The 18068-nt window shown below is 45.6% G+C and overlaps 1 protein-coding gene across 4 annotated transcripts in view; it reads left to right on the plus strand.

Moving 5' to 3' along the window:
• CTPS2 (CTP synthase 2) overlaps positions 1–18068 on the plus strand; it is a 135461-nt gene that overhangs the window by 40725 nt on the left and 76668 nt on the right. For all 4 annotated transcript variants that reach the window (XM_069946281.1, XM_069946282.1, XM_069946280.1 and 1 more), the window contains 2 exons: positions 1242–1374; positions 2774–2862. In XM_069946281.1, coding sequence (XP_069802382.1) covers positions 1242–1374; positions 2774–2862 — 222 coding nt within the window. The remainder of the gene's footprint in view (positions 1–1241; positions 1375–2773; positions 2863–18068) is intronic.

Genomic DNA, 18068 nt, shown 5'->3' on the forward strand with positions numbered 1-18068 from the left:
GATTGTCCAGGATTAGAATAATGTGTCTGCCTTTGCATCACACCTGTCTATAGGTTGCATAAGGTAAAGTAAATGAAGAGGAAAGGCAACACCGTATTCAGCCTGTGGACAAGTGTGGTCTACCCTTTAGAAAGAAAGCAGACGATCGCGGTACGGACACCACAAGATCTCTGGAGAGATCAACAAGTCAACACCATGAACTTTTTGTCGTGTTCCTTGCTTGTCAGTTTTTGCACTGTATACATACATGTTATCCTGTTGGTGGGATTTACACTCTTTGTAAAACCTTTTGGAGCTTTGCCATCTCTGACTTTCCTTTTATTGCCAGGTAGGGGTATTGTTGGTCTATACAATGTTTAGCTAGGTAGGAGATATGTCATAATAACATCCACGTGAATGCCAGAAGCCAAGGTTCTCCAGCACATCTTAACCCTTTAATCTTTGAGTAGCTCTTGACAACTACGCCGGTATTAGAAAGGAATATGAGACAATATTTTAATCCAAGGGGACTATTAAACGGGCCGATGGGGGCCCGATAATAACTGTAAACAAGCACTGATCTACATTTACTATAACACGACCCGATAATCGTCTAACAAGGGCCGTATAACAGGTTACCGATGTCCTTGCAGCCTTTGCCTAAACTGTATACATTACCTATCCATGCTGCAGGGCTCCTCTTGCACTCTGCTTCTCCCCGGGTACCGTGCGCTCCAGCTTCAGAGCAGCCTGTCTTAGCTGACAGGGCGCTCAGCCAATCACTGGCCGCGGCGGTCCCGGACAGTGATTGGCTGAGCGGTCAGCTCAGACAGGTCGCTCTGAAGCTGCAGCGCGCGGGACCCGGAAACAAGCGGGGCGCAAGAGGAACCCTGCAGCATGGACAGGTAATGTATGCACTTTGCATATCGTCAGCCGCCGGCCATGCACCACTATTACACGTAGCGATGTGCGGTCGGTGGCCAACAATTATAGGTCCAAACCTAAATCAACGATCAGCCAATGATCGTTGTCATCGGCTGATCGTTGTATTTATTACACAGAGCGATAATCGTCCGGATAAGGCCGTTTATCGTTCCGTGGAATAGTATCTAAAGTGTACATGAAAAAAAAAAAAATTGGAATACCCCTTTAATTTCCCTTGTGTTGACACTGTAGGGTAATTCAGTAATCCCACAGATTGCAGATGAATTGCTGGGGGTCTGAAAAGCATGTCCTTGTGACCTTGTGACCTTTTCCACCAGGTATGAACGTCTTCTGCAGACCTGCTCCATAGCTCTGGTTGGAAAATACACCAAACTGAGTGACTGTTACACATCGGTCTTCAAGGCTCTGGAGCACTCCGCCCTGGCCATCAATCATAAGCTGAATTTAATGGTAAGTTTTTCTCTTAGTATGATAAGACACGGAAGGCGGCTGTCTGGGCAGCATACATATATTATGATACAAGGTACTAGTTCTTGTTCATTAAATGTAATGTACCAGCAGATAATGAATTATTATATAAATAATGTTTTTATATTAAACATTTTTTAAGAATTTTTGTTGAATTTTTTTTTCAGATTTTCCATTTTTCTTTATATATTATAAAATAATCCTGAGATCTTGCAGTTCTCATTCTCACCACTGGGGCTAAAACTAAGCTGAGACTTCCTGTTGTGTCTGTGGTGATAAGAGGAGGCTGCTGTAAAGTGATCTGTACACCATTGCAGCGTCATGTGACACCTATAATAATGCTTTATTTGTATAGAGCACACAGATGTTTTTGGATGTGCGAGGAAACCGGAGTACCCGGAGGAAACCCACGCAAACACGGAAAGAACATACAAACTCTTTGCAGATGTTGCCCTTGGTGGGATTTTTAACCCAGGCACTAGGGATGGTCCGAACCTGCTTCGGTTCGGGTTCGTATGAACCCGAACGCTCAACATCAGATTAGCGCTGTCTGCCCGCTCCGTGCAGCGGGTGGATACAGCGGGAGGACCTCCTGGAAAACTGGGATACAGCCTATGGTTATGGTTATGTATCCCAGTTTTCCAGGCGGTCCTCCCGCTGTATCCACCCTCTCCACGGAGCGGGCAAACAGCGGGAATCATTTCCAAAAGTTCGGGTTCCTACGAACCCGAACCGAAGCAGGTTCAGACCATCCCTACCAGGCACCTGTATATAGAGGAGACAATAGCAGCTCCCTGTGGAATGACCTCTTCACAGGTCACAGTGCGCCCAGTAATGTTTCACATTCATCCCAAGGGGACAGATTCTGTCTCTTGACGTCTATGTCCATGAGTCTTGCTGTAAAGCATTAGTAAATGTAGGAGACAGCACTTCTTGTAAATTGATGTGAATAAAAAAAAAGAAAAGAAGTGCTGTCTCCTACGTTTACTATTGGATTGAAGCCGAACGGAAGGGTCCTGTGCGGTGAGATGTGCACTCCATCTAAACATTCTTGATTTTTTTTCCCACTTTTTCCAGTGCTGTCCCAGTTTGATTTTTTTATAAGGTTGCTGTAAAGCATGTCACTAAATGCTGTTAAGAACAGCCCAGGCAAGATGGCCGCCCCCATAACAATGTACAAAAAGTAAAAATTACAGTAAAAAAAATAGAAACAGATTAAAAGAGCACGTTTTAGTAACTGACTCTAATCAGTAAAAGAAAATCTAGGCGACACATTCCCTTTCACATTCCCTTGTGTTTTCGAAAAGTTATAGTGTAAAAAGTTTGGAAGAAGAACTGACAGATGATGTATACAGAATCTTATATATTTTTTTCTCATCAGTATATAGACTCCGCTGAACTGGAACCTTCAACCAAGACAGAAGATCCTGTAAAATACCATAAGGCCTGGGAGAAGCTGTGCAAAGCTCAGTAAGTCGTGTGCTTAGACTGACAGTGTATAGTAATGACGTGGGACTTCACGGCCCTTATGTGGGATTTATGTATTGCTCACATACTAATGACTTGAAAAGAGGCAAGAGAAGAGGTGTAAAAATATTTGTGGGAATCCTTTCAAGAAGCCATGTGTACAGCTGTACCCCCAGTAGGTGGCACTGGAGAGCAAGCTCTTTACCATATGGAGAAGAGCTTATTTGTATATTTATTTTCCCAGGGATCATTGCATTATCTATAATAGATCTATAATATCCCCTTTGGCGGGTTGGCAGTCCCCCTAATGACTCTCAGAAGAAAATAAAAGTGATGTATTCCCGGCACTTTTTAAGAGCCTCTGGGTCAAGTAAGGGCCCTATTACACGTGACGATTGTCGTGCGAAAAATCGTTAAATCGTTCGAATTTAAACGATAATCTTTCTGTGTAATTGCAGGCAACGATCAAAAAATAGTTCCTGTGTCGTTTATTGTTGATTTAGATCTGAACCTAAAATTATCGTTAATCATTCGCTGTAATTCCACGTTCGTTCGCTCAAGTTCTGCATTTTTTCACTAATCGTTCAGCATAATAGCACATTGTTCAATGTTTTACTGGGATCAGAAGGAGTAAACGATCATAGTAACGATCGCAATAACGACCATCGTTCTGTGTAATATGGTGAACGATCTCAGGTTAACGATAAACAATGCCGTTTGCGATCGTTTATCTTTAGTCATTAATCGTTAAAAATCGTTCCGTGTAATAGGACCCTAAGACCCAAAGATGTTCCTGTTACGGCTTTAGCAGCAGTATATGTCTATTGACGTTCTGTGTATAAAATATAAAATACGCATAGTCAAACATAGTACACAAGCAATAACTGCCCTGAGCTTTATTAGGTTGTCAGAAATGAGATGGAAGCCTTCATTTACCTTTAAGGAACTGTGTGGATCCTCTTCACTAGGCAGCTATACACCCCAGCCTTTTCTAGGCTCTGTCTTCTCCACATATGTACTGTTCCCCTGACAACAAGCAGTAGATTATCTTAGAGAGTCGGGAGGCCACCAACTTGGTGTATGGTGTATGGGCACCTTCATATTGTGAAGATGATTATTTTGTGTTCTCCGCTCATTTTCACATGAGATATTAAAGGGGTATTCCCACTCAAATATAACTTTTCATATGTTGCTGCCCATGGGGATTCCTTCCATACTTATTATTATCATCTTTTCAGTCTCCTTCCCCCAGTTCTCAGCTGCTGTTTTCTGCTGAAAACACAAAAATCTGTGTGTGAGCTTTTCTCTCTGTCTCCCCCTCCTCCCCTCTCCCTTCTGAAATAGCTGATGTAAACAAGTCCCTGGCAGGCCTTATCTGCAACTTTGAAGCTTCTTTGTAACGCTGGGAAGGTTAATCACATGGAGTTAATCAGCAACTTGACCTCAGATTAACCGTCCCAGTATTACAAAGAAGCTACAATGTTGCAGATAAAGCCTGCCAGGGACTTGTTTACATCAGCTGTCTCAGAAGGGAGGAGAGGGTTGGGGGAGACAGAGAGAAAAGCTCACACACAGACTTTTGTGTCTTCAGCAGAAAGCAGCAGCTGTGAACTGTATGGAAGTACGAAAGTTGCTGATTTGCAAAACAGCCATGATTATTATAAAAGTTACGTTAAACTGCAGTCAATGGGATCCCGGCTGGAGCTTATGCACATAGTATACACTCTGGCTGGGATCCCTTGCGGACATGACCGTTTTGTGCGCCGCTATTCATTGAATAGCGGCCGCACAAGCCTGATAGGTCACACAATGGAGAGTGCTGCTCTGGCCGCATTCTCCATTGTGTTCAATGATGAATTGGGATGCGGGAGCACCCAAATGAGTTCCCATCCCAATTCAACAGAAATGAAGATCATCTTTACCAGCCTGGATGATCTTCACTAACATCGGCTGTTCTGTGAAGCGGCCAGCTCACAGAATGGCTGCTGTCTTACATAATGTGAACCCGGCCTTAAAGTGCAGAACAGCAGCAGCATGCCCTGGGAGTGAATGGGTTAACGTGCATTGGTCCGATCAGTAGGAATTCTGATGTTCTAGGTACTTTAGCTCCATCATCCTATTCCTGTTAAACAATCTAAACAGAAATATATTGGGAGATTAGAGCTGAATGGCTGCACCCATCTTTTATACCTTAGGTAGTGCCATGAAGCAAGTAATACTTTAATTGACTCGCCTCTAACTACAAGGGGAACAGAAGCACAGTCGGAATACCTTGGCAACATATCTGAAACGATCCATTCTCTATTTTACATGCCAGCGTATCTATTATGTTCAAGATGTGGCAGGATGGCATCAGTGCCAGCCCGGCGGGGAGAACATTCATTTTATTTATGCGCTCACAGTGGTTTCCTATGAATATAATGTAACGTTTCTGATCTGATGTAAACCGGTTTTATTTGTGGTCTTTTTTTTAGGGGTTGTTTTGGCCAAATTCTATGCTGATCAATTCATACCCTAACCAGCCTATATGGCCTATCTGTATAGGGGCCCCCGAGCTCTATTTTTCTGTTACTGATCCCCCTCTTAAGGTTGCGTTCACACGTACAGGATCTGCAGCAGGTCTGCAGCAGATTAGATGGCGCAGATTTGAAGTTGCAGTAAGTGGGGTTGGGGGGATTTCAGCTTCCCCTCGGTGGCCCCATTCCTACTAGAGAGTATGACATTGACAGGTAGAGGAGAGAGTTGCTCATGGCTCCTTAAGGCCCTATTCCACGGAACGATTATCGTTCATAAACTCGCTCCAACGACCGCTCGTTAACGATAATTGCTTCGTGGAATTGGTGTAAACGAGCGAACGACAAAGGCGAAATCGCTATACTGTTGTTCAAAATAGTTTTTCAGCATGTCAAAAAAAAAGTTGTTGGTCTTTGAAAGATAATTCGCTAATCGGTTCGTAAAATTAGAAATCTTTCAGTCGTTCGTAAAAAGGTTTAAAAAAAGTAGGTGTGCCGTATGGTCATGATCACCCCGGCGAACGTTTTAAACGACCATGTAACGACCGCAAAATAATCGTTACACTACATATATCATTCACGTTATGTGTTATCATTCGCTAAAAAAAAATCGTTAACGAGCGGTCATTGGAGCGAGTTTATGAACGATAATCGTTCCGTGGAATAGGGGTTTAGGCAGTCAGTGTTTTACAGTCAGTTCAGAGCACAGGAGGACCCCCAGACAGTCCCCTACCCTGCCCAATGGGAAAGACGGCTCTGGTCCACATATGTACTTGCTGCTTTGTTCCGATTTTGCTTCGATTCCGGCGGAGTCCTAGCAGTTGGAACACCCCACAGTCAGACAGTTCTAATAATGAAACAACTCCTGTAACCGAGCCATACAGTATATAGGATATTCTGACCAAAGACATGAATATTCTACAAATCCGCTCTGCCACTGACCCTGTATCTTAGCGTGTCACCTTTACAAGATCCAAAGAACAGGGACACCCAGGAATATGGTGACAAGGGTGTCACTCCACCGAAAAGGGGTACTCCACCAAAAATATTTTTCTTTCAAATCAACTGGTTTCAGAAAAATATATAGATTTGTAATTTACTCAAGTCTTCCAGTACTTATCAGCTGGTGTATGTCCTGCAGGAAGTGGCGTATTCTCTCCAGTCTGACACAGCGCTCTCTGCTGCCACCTCTGTCCATGTCAGGAACTGTCCAGAGCAGCAGCAGATCCCCATAGAAAACCTCTCCTGCTCTGGACAGTTCCTGACATGGACAGAGGTGGCAGCAGAGAGCTGATGAGGAATAACAGGAGCCGGGAGCTTCAGACAGCTTTCACTTTTCTTTCTTTTCCAACTTGTAGTTTATTCTGAGAAACTTATAAAAATGCACCACGTTTACTGAGAGATGAGATTACATGCTGCCCGTTGATGTCTATAAAGAGGGGATGAAAGAGCTGCTAAGTGAGACAGGGGCAGGGAGAGACACACAACACTCCCCCCAACCACCCCCCCACCCCCCATTTACCAAACCTTTAATTTTATGGAGAGCAGGTGAGGTTTTCTATAGGGATTTGCTCCTTCTTTGAACAGTTCCTGACATGGACAGAGGTGGCAGCAGAGAGCACTGTGTCAGACAGTGTAGAGAATAAGACACTTCCTGCAAGACATACAGCAGATGATAATTACTGGAAGACTGGAGTTTTTTAAAAAGAAGGGAATTACAAATCTATATAATTTTCTGACACCAGTTGATGTGAAAGAAAAAGATTTTTGGTGGAGTACCCCTTTAATGGGGGCTTTATTATATACTCAGTCAGGAGTTAGAAAGAAGTTGAGAAGGACAGTATAGATGCCAATGTATCTTTTGGAGATGTATATTCCCAGATACTATTACAGTTTGTGTATACCTGCATGCCTCCTAGTCCTATACATTGGACGGGCCTGTATTTAGAGTTCATGCTGACCTAGGCACTTTGCATGCTGAGATAACCCCCCCCCACCCCCCCGCCCCCCCGCCGTGCACCCTCCCCCCCCCCCGCCGTGCACCCCCCCCCCCCCCCCCCCCCCCCGCCGTGCACCCTCCCCCTCGGCACTGGCAGGTTACATGCAAGGTGTATACCCTGGCACAGCTGGCAGGCGGGCACCCCAGCACCCAGTACTACTGAGCGGGTGTCAGTAGTACTGGGTGCTGGGTACTGGGGTGCCGCTGTGCTTGATGCCCGGCACTACAACTGCAGGCACTACAACTCCTAGCATATCCTGAATGCTGGGAGTTGTAGTGCCTGCAGCTGTTGTAGTTGGATCCTGAATGCTTTGTGGAGATCAGAATACATAGATCTGTGGGGGCTCAGTGTAGGAAAGTGACCCCAGAACATTACTAATAGGGGATAGGGGGAGATGTTTTTGTTCTATACCCTATTAGTGCTGTTCTGGGGTCACTTTCCTACACTGAGCCCCCACAGATCTATGTATTCTTATCTCCCACAAAGCATCCAGTGTATAATGCACCTAGGACCCAACTACAACAGCTACAGGCACTACAACTCCCAGCATTCAGGATATGCTGGGAGTTGTAGTGCCTGCAGCTGTTGTAGTTGGGTCTTAGTTTAAAATTTTGTGCTAGTGTACTGTAGTGACCGCAGGGCTGTGTCAGTACACTACCGCAAACAATACACTGACCCATTTAGACCCCAATGGTACACAGGCTCTGCACACTATAGAAGTGATTACAGTGCAGTTACTAAAGACTCACAGGTGACGTCTTCTCCGATTGCCATCGCTCACTTTTTGCTTTCTTCTCCATCTGGCGCAGCATCATGAAGACTTCTCCAACCACAACTCGTCTGCAGTGTGGGCAGCTGGGGGTGACTGGGGAAGGGGAGCAGCTGGGTGAGAAGGGAAGGGAGGCAGCTGGGGGTGACTGGGGCAGGAGGGCAGCTGGGGGTGACTGGGGAAGGGAGGCAGCTGGGGGTGGCAGGGGGAGCAGCTAGGGTGACAGGGGGAGGGGGAGAAGCTGGGAAGCAGCTGGGGTGACAGGGGGAGTGGGAGCAGCTGGGGTGACAGGGGGAGCAGCTGGGGTGACAGGGAAAGAAGCTGGGGAACAGGGGGAGCAGCTGGGGCGACAGGGAGAATCTAGGGAACAGAGGGAGCAGCTGGGGTGACGGGGAGGGGGAGAAGCTGGGGAACAGGGGGAGCAGCTGGGGTGACTGGGAGAAGCTGGGCGACGGGGAGCAGCTGGGGTACAGGGGGAGCAGCTGGGGCAACGGGGAGGGGGAGCAGCTAGGGGTGGCTGGGGGAGAAGATGGGAGGGCATCTGAGGTGGCAGGGGGAGAAGATTGGGGGCAGCTGGGATGGCAAGGGAGAAGATTGGGGGCAAGGGGAGAAGATGGGGGCAGGGGGGGTAGCTGGGATGGCAGAGGAGAAGATGGGGGGCAGGAGGAGGAGATGGGGGGCACCTGAGATGGCAGGGGAGAAGATGGGGGGCAGCTGAGATGGCAGGGGAGAAGATGGGGCAGCTTGGGGGGCAGAGGGAGAAGATAGGGGGCAGCTGAGATGGCAGGGGAGAAGATGGGGGCAGCTGGGGGAGGAGATGGGGAGCAGCTGAGATGGCAGGGGGAGATCATCGGGGGGGCAGGGGAAGAAGATTGGAGGGCAGCTGGGGTGGCAGGGGGAGAAGATTGGGGGACAGCTGGGGTGGCAGGGGGAGAAGTTGGGGGGCAGCTGGGGTGGCAGGGGGAAAAGATGGGGGGGCAGCTGGGATGGCAGGAGGAGAAGATGAGGGGGGCAGCTGGGGGGCAGGAGGGGGGGGGAGATCGGAGGGTGGCAGGGGGAGAATATGGGGGGGCGGGTGGGAGAAGATGAGGGGGGCAGCTAAGGGGGGCAGGAGGGAGGGGAAGATGGGAGGGTGGCAGGGGGAGAATATGGGGGGCCAGGAGAGAGAAGATGAGGGGGGCAGCTGGGGGGGCAGGAGGGAGGGGAAGATGGGAGGGTGGCAGGGGGAGAATATGGGGGGCCAGGAGAGAGAAGATGAGGGGGGCTGCTGGGGGGGCAGGAGGGAGGGGAAGATGGCAGGGTGGCAGGGGGAGAATAAGGGGGGCCAGGAGGGAGAAGATGAGGGGGGCAGCAGGGAGGGGAAGATGGGAGGGGGGCAGGGGGAGAATATGGGGGACCAGGAGGGAAAAGATGAGGGGGGCAGGAGGGGGGCAGATGGCCGGGTGGCAGGGGGAGAATATGGGGGGCCAGGAGGGAGAAGATGAGGGGGCAGCTGGGGGGGCAGGAGGGGGGAAGATGGCCGGGTGGCAGGGGGAGAATATGGGGGGCCAGGAGGGAGAAGATGAGGGGGACAGGAGGGGGAAAGATGGGAGGGTGGCAGGGGGAGAATATGGGGGGCAGCTGAGGTGACAGGCAGGGGGATCAGCCGGGGGGTAGGGGGATCAGCCGGGCGACAGGGACGAAGTATTGGAAGTTCCTCTCTAATGCAGCGCCGGGATGAGCTTCCGGCACAGTCAGCCTCTGTATCACACACGCCGGAAGCTCACAGTTGCGGGTCAGCGGCGCCCGAACTCCCCTGCTCGGCAGCGTACATGATGTGACGTCATTACGCCGCTGCCGAGCAGGTGTTCGGGCAGCGCGGGGCCGCAGCTTTGAGCTTCCCGGTGTGTGTGATACAAAGGCTGACTGTGCCGGAAGCTCACCCCGGCGCTGCATTAGAGAGTAACTTCCAAGCCTGCCTCCATCCCTGTCACCTGGCTGCCTCCCTGACCGACCGACCCGTGCGCGGACGTCAACGGGTGCCTAGTGGCAAATACGGCCCTGACATTGGAGTATATTGGATTGTTTGCTTATAACTGGTCACCTTACATATATAGATTTGTTGGCTTATGGGAATTTTTGTACAACCTAAGTAAAAGTTTTAACAGCAAATTTTGAATAGTTGGGGGACTGGACTCTAACCCCTATAAAGATACAACGTGAAATTTATCATCTCGTCATTTTGGGGTTATGGAAGATAATTGAACGTTTACTTTAAAGGGGTTGTTCACCCCCAAAATTTTTTCTTTCAAATCAACTGGTGCCAGAAAGTGTCAGAGATTTGTAATTTACCTCTGTTAAAAAATCTCCAGTCTTCCAGTACTTATCAGCTGCTGTATGTGCTGCAGGAAGTGGTGTATTCTCACCAGTCTGACACAGTGCTCTCTGCTGCCACCTATGTCCAGAGCAGGAGAGGTTTTCTATGAGGATTTACTACTTCTCTGGACAGTTCCTGACATGGACAAAGGTGGCAGCAGAGAGCGCTGTGTCAGACTGGAGAGAATACACCACTTCCTGCCGGACATACAGCAGCTGATGAGTACTGAAAGACTGGAGATTTTTTTTTAATAGAAGTTAATTACAAATCATTGGCACTTTCTGGCACCAGTTGATTTGAATGAAAACATTTTTGGTCAACTTCCCCTTTAAGGATACGGTATATTTCTGGTGACTTTGTAGTAATAGGTTTTGAAACGAATGAACACATATTGTAGGTGAAATTTCTTAAGTTATTTCCCATATAAATCATTTTATAGGATGCTTGTATAAGACATATATATGTAATACAGGCATCATATAAAACGATTTATATGGGAAATAACTTTATATATGGTCTGCTATGTGGAGTGATTTATGGAGGTGATACGTCGTTGTTGGGTATATACTTTATGTGCAGATCAGTTTATCTTTCCAGTATAATGGGATGGGGGAAGCATTGTCATTGTCATGCATAGATGGTCTCCTGGAAAATAGCGCCATGTCCTTGAGGGAAGGCCGGGATGACAAAAGACGACTGCGGAGATAACACCTACCCAGATGATTCAGATGCCATATTACTGCCTTCTATTGTAATACCCCTATATATTATCATGAATTATCATAAGGTGTTTAGTATAGTGCTGAAGCTCGCCGAAGACCGATGCTTCTACAACAATGCCTTATGTATAGAAAGCCAAATATGTATATATCACCATTAAGTAACTTTCATTTTTTTTTAAATGATAAGTTTTTATGATGTGTCATAACCTTGGGGGCCTATAAATATAGGTGTACATGTGAATGAGGAGAGAAGAGTTCCTTTATGCTGCAGCAGCCTGTGTGAGGGGATCTCAGAGAGAATGGGAGTTATGATGAGGATATATCCTGTCACAGGCCGAGTGCTATAACTCTCTCCCTCTTCCTGAGGTAAATACTGTCACAGAGGTTTAGGGTCCTATTCCATGGGCCGATGGGGGCCCCAATCAATAATGTAAACGAGCGCTGATCTGCTAGATCGGCGCTTGTTTACTGGGCCTATTACACGGCTTTATAATCGATTAACAAGGGCAGCAGGGACATCATTACCAATGTCCTTGCAGCCCTTGCTTAAACTGCTTACATTACCTAACCATGGTTCAGGGCTCCTCTTGCGGTCTCCTCTCCCCGGGTCCCACGCGATGCAGCTTCAGGGTGGCCTGTTTAGCTGACAGGCCGCTCAGCCAATTACTGGCCGCGGCAGTCCCAGCCTGTGATTGGCTGAGCGGCCTGTCAGATAATGCAGGCCGCTCTGAAGCTGGAACGCGCGGGACCCGCGGAGAAGCAGAGTGCAGGAGGAGCCCTGCAGCCTGGATAGGTAATGTATGCACTTTTCCATATCGTCAGCTGCCGACTGCAAAGTAATTCAGACAACAGGGATTCGACCTCCATGAGGTGCCACAGTGACTTTTTGCATAAGAATTATATAACTTGAAACAGTTTCTTTATACTTAACCCCTTCCCACCACAGGACGCACCGGTACGTCCTGCGGCGGATGAGGAGGTTCAGTTACAAAGTTACAATTTTGAAAAACTGTGAGATCTTCTTGCAAAACGCTCTCCATCTAAGTTACTCTTACACCAAGGTACTACTGTAATCCTAAAATCTTGCAATTTTCATTCTGCACCCTCGGCATTATATTAAACTGAGACTTCCTATTCTGCAAAGATCACTTTGCCGAAGTGTCCTCCTTATCATCACACATAGGAATACAGTGTAAGGTGACACCAGTATATAGATAACACAAGTTCAGAGCTCAGCTTTCCCCTTGTTTAATGACTTCTTTGCAGGTCACAACACATGCCTAGAAAATGCTCCCTTTCATGTGAATGCAGTCTATTACGGTATTATATACCATACCTTGTCTGAAAGCGGTCCTGACCATTTGTAAAACACAGCGATCACTGAGCACAGGGAGATCAGCAAAATAATTCCATGCAGTACTCACTCAAGGGTCTCCATTGATACTCTGCCCCCTGAAAAATTTGGCATGATGGTGCCATGCCATGTAGAAATTCGGGATGCAACAAGCTGAATTATTTGCCCCGACATCCAATCTGGTACGCCATAGAGTTAAATGAATAAGATTTATAGAAGATTCGGCATGTGTGCCTGCAAGCAACTTTTTTTTTTTTTTGTCTGGCCACCACACCAAAAAGCAACTTTTACAGATTCCCAGACCAGTATCAGAAAACAGAAGGAGAGGGGCAAAAAAAATAAATAAATAAGGGGGGGGGAGAGGAAGAAGAACCCCAGTATTGAGACTGAGAGGGTTTTGAACTCAAAAGTGTCTGCAAACTGGTCCCAGTAGGACCATGTCCAGAAGAAGCGGGAAGAAGGGTCATAGAGCTGCGTCATTAGATGCTCCATCTTCCATGTCTTTCACCCTTCCCTAACCACATAGAAATGGGGGGGGGGGGGTCTGAGCAGCGCCAAAGGGTGGGTATGGAATCTCTTGCAGCATTGACCCGGGGACTGAGCACTAAGTGGCTGTAGGTTATGAGGGGGATGTCAGAGACGTAAAGGAGGAAGAACGCTGGAGTTAAAGGATCCTTAGCTTCCTTCCCTTATAGAAGAAGTCTGGTAAATTATACCTACCTCAGAACCTCCATCAGGCTTCGGGACCTTCAGAGCTGACACGTCACAACCTGCCTGATGGGCTGTCTTCTCAGCCAGTCAGTGACTGGGGCAAGACGCCACTTTAGTCACTGACTGGTTGAGCGGCCAGTCCATCAGCTTGCAAAGGCATCACAATTATGAGGAAAATGACTTTTGGTGGGGGTCCCGCAGCCACTCACCGCGGGCACGGGGAGAGATAAAAGCCTTCTTGTAATAAATTTTCCCTCTGCTCCTGCCGGCTGCTAGAGTTTATAATCCGCCAGACTACTCCTTTAAGCTACTGCCAGGACTCACATTGCTCTCAATTTTCTCTGTTCCCCAGATACATGTCCTCACATCCCCCATATTCCCCTCCACACTATAATATATGAATAGTTGCCGTACTGTGATGGGAAATTTAGCTTCCTATATTAATATGGAAAAGAGGATTCACACAATTCTATTAACCACCTACAGTAAGAGGAGTGGCAAGATGAGTGTGTGTGTATATATATATATATATATATATATATATGTAAAACAATATAAGTGGAGCTCCATTTAGCAGCACTTACTAAGTAGTGTAGAGCTAATCCCATCCATATGCAGAGGTTCTGTAGGCTTAAACTGGTCCCCCGCTGATGTGCTTCCACCCAGCAGTGAATGGTGACAACCTGCAGACTAATCTCTCCCGCGGTGGGTGGCGGATCCTTCTCAATTACCTCATCTCCTTTTCTTTGATGTTTAAATATCTTCTCCATTTCTTCTTACCTGTTCTGGGCAGCAGTCACAGAAGTCAGTATGTGTATATTTCTCCATACTTGAAAGCTTTAGCGAGATCTGAAACCTTCTGCCCAGAATCACATATCCTGAAGTGATCAAGCAAGGATATACAAATTTCCGGCGACAGCTATTCTAATTCATGTTCCTCCAGAAGGAACTCAGGTCAACTTCTTATTCATCCGATGAATGAGCGCTAAAGAACTTTAATTATTTTTTACAAAGTGCGTTCTCCAAAGTGAAGACACCACAGAATAATATTCCTTTTATATGGAAAATAAAATGTTCTACTCTTCTGTGGATTCCTACTGAGAGAGCAATGTAAATGAGCCGGGGTTGGAAAGCTGATGCCTCTCGACTGATAAAGCCCGTTCTCCGGAAGGCTCAGGGAAACTGTAGTCGGCTCTGCTCATCTGTAAGAATCTCATTCACAATTAAATGTGCGTAAGGTTAAGTTCCCACCGCACGGAGGTATAAAGTCAGCAAAACATCAATCTACCATTTCATTTCCTATTCTTACCCATTGGCATAGCACCTTTGACTTCTACATGTCATACATGGTGATGTAATCCACTAATCTGGGTTTTTTTGTTATCCTCTAATCTAGGGCTTCTCAAACTTTTTGTTCTCAGGCCTCACCAGGCGATACATAGCGGTGCCAAATCAGAAATAAATACGGCTTCTCCTGTAGTAAGCCAACACTGCAGTGCAGCAATAAATACTTCTCTATCAGTGACAAACCAAAACCACAGCGCAGCAAAAAAACTTCTCAACCTGGGTAACCCAAGATCACACTGCACTAATAAATAGTGCTTTACCTATAAAACCCAACACTAAACTGCACCAATAAATACTGCTCCACCTGTATAATTCAACACCATGCTGCACCAATAAATACTGCTCCACTTGTATAACTCAATATCACGCCGCACTAATAAATAGTGCTTCACCTGTATAACACAACATCAAACTACACTTATAAATAGTGCTTCACCTGTATAACACAACATCAAACTACACTTATAAATAGTGCTTTACCTGTATAACACAACATCAAACTACACTTATAAATAGTGCTTTACCTGTATAACACAACATCAAACTACACTTATAAATAGTGCTTCACCTGTAATACCCATCACTACACTGCACCAATAAATACTGCTCCATCTGTATAACCCAACATCACACTGCATTAATAAATAGTGCTGACCTACATGACCCAACATCACGCTGCACTAAAAAATAGTGCTTCACCTGTAAAACCTAACTCTTCTCTGTACCAATAAATACTGCTCCATCTGTATAATCCAACACCATGGTGCACCAGTAAATACTGCTTCACCTGTATAACTCAAGATCATTGCACTAATAAATAGCGCTTCAGCCGTAAAACCCAACACTACACTGCACCAATAAAGACTGCTCCATTTGTATAATCCAACATCATGCTGCACCAATAAATACTGCTCCACCTGTATAACCTAACCCTTCAACCCAACATCACATTTTGAGAAGCTCTGCTGTACTGTATATAAGAAATCTTAGGCATTTGCTCCTGCTTTCTCATCCATTTTCTTCTACATCCCTTTGACTTATGTAGTCAAATTACATTAAAATTTGTAGGTTAGGATGAGATTTTTATTTTGGATTCTGATCGGCAAGAAAAGTGATTGACAGAGGAAGTTAATCTGATAGTGATTTATGCTCCTGCTCAAAATAATTATGCTTGAAAGTCAGTGTGTGATGTATAGTCTGTTAATGTGTTACCCAAACATCAAATCCAGCATCTGATCAGGGAAGTAGTCATCCAAATGAGAAATATGAAAAAAAAAAAACTTGTTAGAAGTGTAAGACCAATATTGACAAATGAGCTTTTCATAGATAAAAGCTAAATTATGAAAAGTATTGTGTTTTTTTGTGTGTATTTTTGAGTTTAATATAGCTGCACTTCACAGCACGCTGCTTTTTGTTTTACCTTTCACAAAATGTTGACAAGTGAAAATAGAACCGCAGCTTTAAAAGGTCAAGAAGTAAACAATAGAGAAAAGCAAAACCTATAATTGAAACCTAGAATAAAACAGCCAAGCAATTACCAAAATGCAATAACTACAACAGTTTTACTCGCAGATCTATTGGAATTTTTCTTTAGTATTATAAGGGCTACTTTTGCAATATTGACCACGAGAAGCGCAGCCATATTAGCCGATCGCTGCCCTAAAAATTCATCTCTGTGATGTTTCTTTGCACTAGAAGGAAATATGGGAATGAATCGTCCGGATTGGACAGCCCCTTTTGGGTTTATTTATATAGGGTAGGTATTATTTAAAGGGGTACTTTGTTGAAAATCTTTTTCCTTCAAATCAACTGGTTTCAGAAAGTTATTCTTCTATTTAAAATCTCACGTCTTTCAGTACTGCTGTATGTCCTGCAGGAAGTTGTGTATTCTTTCCAGTCTGACACAGTGCTCTCTGCTGCCACCGCTGTCCATATCAGGAACTGTCCAGAGCAGGAGAGGTTTCCTGTGGGGATTTGCTACTCTTCTAGACAGTTCCTGACATGGACAGAGGTGGCAGCAGAGAGAACTGTGTCAGATTGAAAAGCAAACACCACTTCCTGCAGGGCATACAGCAGATGATAAGTTGTAGAAGAATTGAGATTTTTAAATAGAAGTAAATTACAAATCTATATAATTTTCTGAAACCAGCTGATTTGAAAGAATGAGATTTTCGCTGGAGTACCGCTTGAAGACAAAATGGGCACAGCATTTTATGGAGGAAGGATTTAGAGTATCAAATGTGGCCATATAATAACCAATAAGCTATAACATTCGTTTCTGATCTGACCTCATCGGTAGCAATGGACATCTACTCCATATATACTTTGCATTAGAGTTCACAAACCTCTATAATATTACCTATTATTACCTAATATTACAGGCCTATATGTGCACTAAACCAGTACCGATCATGACTTACCCTAACTATGATGAGGCCAGGGCCTCCTGAACAATCACTGGATTGTTTGTGAGGCCCTTTTATCATTCATCGGCCTCACATCACCTATGAAACGGTGAATCAGATTATTTTTTTATATCATACTAAATCCATGCGATCAGCCAACAAACAAACATCAGCTTATTCCTGGGCCTATCACTTTTTTTCTGCAGATATTCAGCCTGTTTAGTGTAGGGCCCTTATACTATTCATTCTTAGGGTAAATGTTTGTGGACATAACCTGTAATCAGTGTATTATATAAGGACTCACTACTGTATAATGACACTTGAAGGGAATCTGTCAATCCCAACCTGTGCTAGGGCCCAGGAAACAATAGGCCCTGCCTCTTTGACACTTTTAACACTAAAGTTTTTTTTTTATGAAATAAAAACAAAGACACAGGCAACAAAGGTATGTTCTGAATGCTTTCACTGATATCTAACCAGCGATGCCACCTGCTTGGTAAGTGGTAAAAGTATACCTGTCATTTGTAAAAACTTTTGACATGCCTCTATGATATAGACAAAAAGACAAATTTGGTCAGCTAAATCTCCATAAAAATAACGAGGCTCATGGTCACCATTTGTAACCAGTGTGAGCCATCCCACCCCAATAAGGTGGCCTCATGCCGGGATGGACCCTACACTGTACTCTGGCTTCTCCATGGCGTATAGTAAGTTGCATTTTTTTGTGTTTTTGTGTGTTTGCAATTTCAGCCATAGCAAAGTTCTCCTGCCTAGTGTGAATGGTGTTCTCGGAGAGCTGACCAAAGCTGTCTTTTTTCTGTGTTCCACATGGGGGGAGCGGCTGTGTCTACTTGGTTGTGCACTCCACCCATCCCATCCAGGTGGTTATTATATTTTGCAGTATAAGATGTCCAGAGCATAGGCGTATTACATGCCAGGGAGAGGCTAGTGCAGTGTAGGGTCCATACCGGCATGAGGCCACCTTATCGTGGTGGGATGGTTCACACTATTTGCACATACAGTAGTATACCC

Source organism: Dendropsophus ebraccatus, chromosome 11 (assembly GCF_027789765.1).
Source record: "Dendropsophus ebraccatus isolate aDenEbr1 chromosome 11, aDenEbr1.pat, whole genome shotgun sequence".
Classification (NCBI taxonomy): domain Eukaryota; kingdom Metazoa; phylum Chordata; class Amphibia; order Anura; family Hylidae; genus Dendropsophus; species Dendropsophus ebraccatus.